This window comes from Octopus bimaculoides, chromosome 16, assembly GCF_001194135.2.
Source record: "Octopus bimaculoides isolate UCB-OBI-ISO-001 chromosome 16, ASM119413v2, whole genome shotgun sequence".
Classification (NCBI taxonomy): Eukaryota; Metazoa; Mollusca; class Cephalopoda; order Octopoda; family Octopodidae; genus Octopus; species Octopus bimaculoides.
In genome coordinates, this window is record NC_068996.1 from 53289726 (window position 1) to 53297093 (window position 7368).

At 34.7% G+C, this 7368-nt stretch overlaps 1 protein-coding gene across 1 annotated transcript in view; it reads right to left on the bottom strand.

Annotated features, from left to right (window-relative positions):
* LOC106883719 (histone-lysine N-methyltransferase SETD1) overlaps positions 1 to 7368 on the bottom strand; it is a 70395-nt gene that overhangs the window by 30450 nt on the left and 32577 nt on the right. The window contains exons 7-10 of the mRNA XM_052973772.1: positions 6644 to 6901; positions 5062 to 5155; positions 3383 to 3475; positions 1376 to 1583 (exon numbers count right to left, since the gene is read on the bottom strand). Coding sequence (XP_052829732.1) covers positions 1376 to 1583; positions 3383 to 3475; positions 5062 to 5155; positions 6644 to 6901 — 653 coding nt within the window. The remainder of the gene's footprint in view (positions 1 to 1375; positions 1584 to 3382; positions 3476 to 5061; positions 5156 to 6643; positions 6902 to 7368) is intronic.

Consider the following 7368-nt stretch of genomic DNA (forward strand, 5'->3'; position numbering starts at 1 on the left):
CCTGGAAGAAAAATCATATTTGTTTTATCTTCATGCTTTGATAATGTTATTTTTAATCTAATAAAAACTTTTATAGTGAAGAAATGTTTTTGTTGCTGATAAAAATCATAACAACAACCATACATCTCGTATTTGTAAAATAAGGCATTTTGAAACTACAAACACGTCAACAACAAAAAAGCTAGGTGCAGACTTGTAGATCTCTTGGTCTTTTGAACATCGGTGTGCTTTATGTGTGGATAAAAACCAAATTTTTCCCCAAATTCAGCCCTGCGGCTTAAATACCAATGCGTTTTATAGACTGGAAAATAGGGTACTGCTGTATCGCTAACTACATGTCGGGCAAACAAATAAATATATGTAAATAATATTTCTTCCTTCTTGGTATTGATTCTTTGAGGTTTACTGATTACTCCAACACGAGAACCCCCCACAAAAACATGTAATATGCAACACAGGCAGTAAACAAAAAATAAAATAGAACAGAGTGGTGACATTTTAGTAGAGATGACCTGGAAGTTGTTCCTCTTTGATTACTATTGCAAACAGCAGTAGCTTCCTTCAACTGAATGCACTTTAACACAAAATAACTTCTAAAATACTAAATTTTGTCAAAAATGTTGAAAGTAAACCATGTTGAGAGTGAGAAATTACACCAGTATATGAAGTTTCAAACTGTTTAGTTAAAAAAAAAAATAATTGAAAAATCTGTGAGTGAAACTGAACAGATCTGTTATACTTCTAAAATACACAAAACATTAAAATTTTCTTTTAATAAAATTCCTAACAATATTTAATTATAAAGGTATAATACGATTTTTCAAACACTGAATGGCTATGGGGTAGGTGGACCCGTCTACGTAAACTAGGAACCAATGGGGTCTATAAGTCAAAAGTGGTTGAGAAGCACTGATTAAATGGATTTGCAGATGACACATACCAGAGTTCAATTCACTCAGGAATTAAACAAAAACAGTTACTTCGATGAAAATAGATCTTTAAAATCTCTTCTATCAGGGATGCAAAAAAAAAAAAATCTTGCTCAAGAGCACTAAAATGAAAAGATATCTCAAAGAAACAAATCCACAAAAGTTTATTCCTTATTCTTTTACTTCTTTTATTGGCTTCAGTGACTAGACTGGGCCATGCTGGGGCACTACTGTCAAGAGCATTTTTAAAAGTCCTCCACTCAGCTCATTTGTGTTGTGTTGTAATTGACAAAAGTGAGATATGATAATTTAGTTAGGTGCAAAATATTTTGTTTTTCTCAGGACAGCTACATCCACATCAACGTAAGAAATATAAAGTCTAGTGAAGATTGTATTATATTCTAGCTTAATTTTAAACCTTAAAAACAAAATGTTTAGAACAATACCTTTCTGCTTTTCTGATCTTTTCCTCCTCCTCATCCTCCTCCTCCTCCTCTTCATCCTCTTCTTCACTTCCTTCTTCAGATGATTCAGAAGACTCTTCTGATACATCATCAGTGTCTTCTTCAGTGCTCTCTTCACTACCATCATCATCATCATCGTCGTCATCATCTTCATCATCGTCATCATCATCGTCATCATCATCATCTGAAGCTACAAATGTTCATAGAATATAGCAGCATACTACCAACAACTGTACTGTAAGCCATAACAAAAATATAACTGCCATATTCAATTGAGATTAATACACACTATTTTACCAAAATTTCAAACCTGAAAATTAAGCACCACATCATACTCAGAAACAATATGTTATTTTCCTCATTTCCTAGTGCATGGTCATCCATGTAAAGTGAAAGGAAGTTATAAATTTTGTCCAAGCTGATAAATTACAAAGAGTTTAAAATCACTATAATAATGTTACCTTTTCTTAAGATTGTGATAATACAACATAAGAAATCATATTGGTCATTTAGTACTATAGGTCTATACAAGATACTTTCTTGAGACGAATACCACAGTTGTGTGGCTTTCTACAGTATATCCATGTTAAGTATGATGTACAGAATGCTATTCTGAACCAATACCGCTTTCGTCATTAATGACAAATTTTTGCCCAGCCCACCAGCTATTTGCAGTACCAGTGATTTGTTAATCATTGTTTTTCTATATCAATAGAAACTAAATTTGTCTAAATGTGGTTGCTCATGGATGCTTGCTACTGATGATATGCAAACACACAGAAATCCAGATTTAACAATCCCACTGCATAATTTCCATCTGCTACTGATACATTATTTTGCTGTGTAGCACTTTACATCTATATGAGGTGTTTTCTCAAGAGGAATACTGCAGCTGTGTGGTTTTCTACCAGTTACCCATCTTAAGATAGATAGAATGCTATTTTGAAATTACATTTCTTTTTCCATCGCTAATAACAAAACATCAAAAAGATACAGAAGCAAAATGTAAAACTGATATGAAAACAACGAAAGGCTGACATGTATGGACAAAGTTATGGAAGTAACAGAAAAAGTTTTCAGCAGACTTGATTAAGAAGAGAATTCACTTTGATGATGATCTTATGGCAGGGTTTGTAGAAGATTTAAAAAATTCCATATGTAGAAACAAAACTTAGAATCAAAATATCTCAGGGTAAACTTATCATAAGGTTTAGTAAGAAGATAGTCAGGGAAATTGTTGTGCTCAATCTGTAGAAAAAATTCCACAGTGTGCCCTACATGATCTATGGATGCACAGAGCTATAGGGAAATCAAAGGCAGGGTGACAGTGAATAAAGACTTTACCTGTGGTAGATATACAGGAGTGAGGCCTCAGAGAAGTAGTAAAGTGAATTCTTTGCAAGGCTTAGAGAGCTTCTATAGTGGGGAGAAGGTGTACGGAAAGCAGAGTTATTAGAATAAGCATAGGAGGGAAAGTTCAAAAAGTTAATAAGGAGAGGTAATACAATCCTTGAGATAATACCTTTGAACAAAAGATAGACTGTAAGATGAAGTGTTATGTTGCATAGTAGTGAGATATGGGAGTGGCTGCTGATGCCAGGAACTTAATGAGGCAGACATCATTCACTAAACATGTAATGTTGCTGTGCATCAACACCAAGGAATAAATGAACTGAAGTGGTATGGACATGTAATGTGTATGGGGATGGTGAGAGGTGGGTGTAAAAGTGCAAGAAGATCCATGTGGAAGGATCCCATGGAAAGAGGAAACCAATGAAGACATAAACAGAAGTGGTGAGTGCAGATCTCAGAAAGCTGAACCTCACAAAAGGATGTGCTGGGATACAGTGGTGGAGAGGACTAGCCCAACCAATAAAAACATTGAAAAAAAGGAAAATTATAATCTTCCTCTTTATCCTCAAGGAGGAGGAGGAGCTGACATTGATGATCCTTTCAAACAAATTATGGTATATTTAACAATATCCTTACCATCAGATTTCTCATCTTCACTCGCAGATTCTTCACCACTGCCAAAATGCTTCTTTTTCAATAGAGATTGACAAACAATATTATTATCGTCATCTGAAAGAAAAGATGCAAACATTTTTTTGCAATTGTAGATTTACAATTAAATATCTTTTATGCTAAAAATTGGGAAAAAAATACAGCAATTGTATCTTTCAGCTTACAAAAGAACAATATTAAATCTTAAATGTCCTACATAGTTTCCTTATTCGATTTACTATTAATGCTTGTACCACTTTTTGTATTTGCCTCTTTGTTGATTTTACTAAATGCAGGCTCACACTATCTATTATATTTGGGTTTCAAAAACTCCTCTCAGTTATGCTACACCTCTTTCATTTTGTTGTTAGTCAGAACAAGTGCATGATGTCTTTTGACAAAATAAAGTCCTGAATCATCATGGTTTCTATTCTGAATTATTTCATGGGTCTTATTCTTACAGCGTAGATATTCAAAAATAAATCCTCTATGCTCTGTGTATTTTCAAGCTAAATAAACCATAACATTTACTTTTATCTTGGTACAACTCTTCTCCATATTTTTTTCCTCTTCTTCCATGGACAGTCAGATATTCCCTATAATTTGAACTGCTTCTCTAATCCATGTGTGGCTTTGTTCATAGAATTTCTAAGTAGTTTCCGGACACTTGCAGTTTAAGGAGAAAACCTCTATGGCTATTTTGAAATTGACTTTTACAAAATCATTTTCCATATTTTCCTTTTGCCAGTTCTTGAAACCTGGGTTCTAACTTCAATACATTAGTAAACGAGCTAAGCTAGAATCCAGGTAAGATTTTACTTCAATGTTTATCTTATAACAAAGGACGAACACTACAAATAATAATTTGAATTCTTTAGATTCTTTGGTAGTAGTTGTGACTTCAAAGTGTTGGCAGTTTTCCTTTTGTATCTTCTTGAACTTGTAGCAATATGTAATCAATAGCAACCTCGTCAATGATGTTTCAAAATGGTGAGGTCAATGGCACATCATTCTCTATTCAAAATGACTAAAAAATACCATTTTTGTGAAATTAAAAGAATTTACTAAACCAAAGGATGTTCCTAACGTCATTCAACACATTTGTTCACATTCAAGAATTACTCCTTTGACAGGAGTACCAAACAGCTGAAATTCATAGATTATATGCACAGGTATAGCTGTGAGGTAATAGGTTTGCTTCCCAACTACATGGTTCCAGGTTCAGTCTCACTGCATGGCAACTTGGTCACGTGTCTTCTACAATAGCACCAGGTCAACCAAAGCCTTGTGAGTAGATTTGGTTTACAGAAACTGAAAGAAGCTTGTCATGTGTCTGTCTGCCTGTCTCCCACCATTACTTTTTTTCCCCCTAAAGGAAGGGGAACTTTTTGTTGCAAATAGACTCATGTAGAAAAGTAATTAATACCAACCAGTGTGAAACTCTACTAGTAATTAAGTACAAACTTCCTATTTTAAAGTAATCTAATTTAAAAAAAAAAAAAACATCCACTAAAATTTAATATTAGTTTATATTTCAAACACCAGCTTAATTATTTTTACAAAACTGATTATTTTCAAAATTAATTGAAATCTCAGGGCAGTGTTAGTTTATCTGAAATATGGTAAGAAAATGGGCTAAATATTTAAAGATTAAATGGTTTTACCAGAATCATCTTCAGCATTTGATGCAAATGATTCAGCTGCTTTACTGTCTTCATCATCAGGAGGTGGTGGAGATGGTGGGCGGAACACTTTTTTCTGTTGGAAGTAGAAACAGGACATCAAATTGCATCATTAATAAAAACAACAAAGAAAGAATCTGACAAGACATGCAAGGTTTTATCAGAGGAGAGCAGGAAGAATGCCAGGACACACAAGAATTCCAGTGCATCCTACAAAAATTGCAGTGTTTTACAATTTTTCCATGAAAGAAAATACTTCATAATTTTTTCTTAAAGAAACCTAGGCCTCCTAGAGGGAATGACAAAGGACTAGGATCATTGGAAGTTAGATATCTTTGAATACTGTTCTCCTTTTGTTACCACTTTTAATGTTTTTCTTGCTTATCCATTCATATTGTTCCCTCTGCCCACATGTTACACTGATCATGACTCCTCTTTATGAACAAATCATCTCCCCTCATGCACAATGTCTGCCTCTCCTCCCACCACTCATCTCTCTCCTCTCTCTTGTATTCTCCCTGTCAACTGTATCGTCTTAACTATCCTGATAATCTCTCCCCCACTCTCTTCTGCATCCCTCTACCTCCTCCAACTCATCATCCATCAACTTTTGTCTACCCACCTTACATCCACACATCAACAACCTATCCTATACCCCCCCCTTCTCTCATTTCCCCTTTCTCTTACACCTCCCAGACCCACACACCTAGTTCCACTGTTCCCGCTCACTTCTACTCATCTCATACCTCCAAGGGACACCTCACCACCACTATTTATTTCCTTGCAGCCCTCTCTCTCTCTTCCGAGTGTGAGTAGCTAAGTACCTCGTCTACAACAAGAACCTGGTCTGCTCCTACTTGATACTTTTCTAACTCTTCATCTAGCATAAAGCTGATACCCACCTTCTCAGAATTTCAAGTTTTGCATGTTATTTGGCAACCTCACTAGTGTTGATGGCATGACAAAAAAGCACCCAGTACATGCTGTAAAGTGAATAACAGTAGAAAGATCATCCAACTACAGAAACAATGCCAAAGCAGATTCTGGAGCATGATGCATTCCTTGGGGGCCACCCTATGCTGTGAAACCATCCAAACCATGCCAACACGAAACATGGATGTTAAATGATATCGATAATATAATGATGATCTGATAATTTAGATTTCTCAAAAAATGCTCTATTTTCAAATTTACCTCAATTTTGATTATTTTGGAAAAAAAAAAAAAAAAACTTGTAATTTTAATTTACCTGTAAGGTGACAAATTCTGCTAATGTATAGTGGTTCCTTTCATCTCTATGGCACGTATTCTTAATTTAGTAGTTTTCTTCAAACATTTTAACAAATTCCAGTATTTTATACTATTTTACTATTATGTGTACTTGTCTATATGTATTCCAAATCAGTTAGAAATTCATTGATGTTCTATACTACAATTATGTTTCTTTTTTTTAATTGTTTTGAATATTGGGCTAGTAGCTCATTTTACATATTGATACCTAATCCAAAAGTTTAACTATTTGCAATAATATCGAGAACAAATTAAGAAAAGAGAACCAATTTACCTTAAAAGAGGGCATTCTAGGCATCACACCTCGGATTCCAAGAAATCCACCACCGTGCGTACCATTATAATGTCCTTCAAATCCTCCATCTTGTCGCCAGGGATGTTGTGTTTCAAATAAAGATGCTAATGCTGAATTAACTTCATTCTTTGATGAAATTTGATTAGCCGTCTGTGGTAAATTATTTGGTTTTGTGTTTTTAACAGGAGAATCTTTAATTAAAGGTACCTTCTCATTTTGGTTATTTTCTTTCTGAAACTAAAATATACCAGAAAAATAAGTGGAGATCTTATTCTAACGAAATACTCTGAATAAAATTACAAAATCCTTTCGTGAAACCAGAACAAATCCTGGTCAAATCTGGGAGAGAATATTTTTAAAATAAGGCAAAAGACATTACTTAAGGTAAGGAATGTGTTGTAATTGCAGCCATTTAACATTTAAACTGACCATATCTGGCCAAAATTTTCTTTATGTTCAAATTGACCAGATCTATCCCCTCACGCCTACCCTACAATGTCATTCTAAAAATAAACAACCACAGCATGAAAATCTCAAAGTTATGGTATACTCTTTTACTCGTTTCAGTCATTTGACTGTGGCCATGCTGGAGCACTGCCTTTAGCCGAACAAACCGACCCCAGGACTTATTCTATCGGTCTCTTTTGCCGAACCGCTAAGTTACGGGGACGTAAACACACCAGCATCGGTTGTCAAGCGATGTC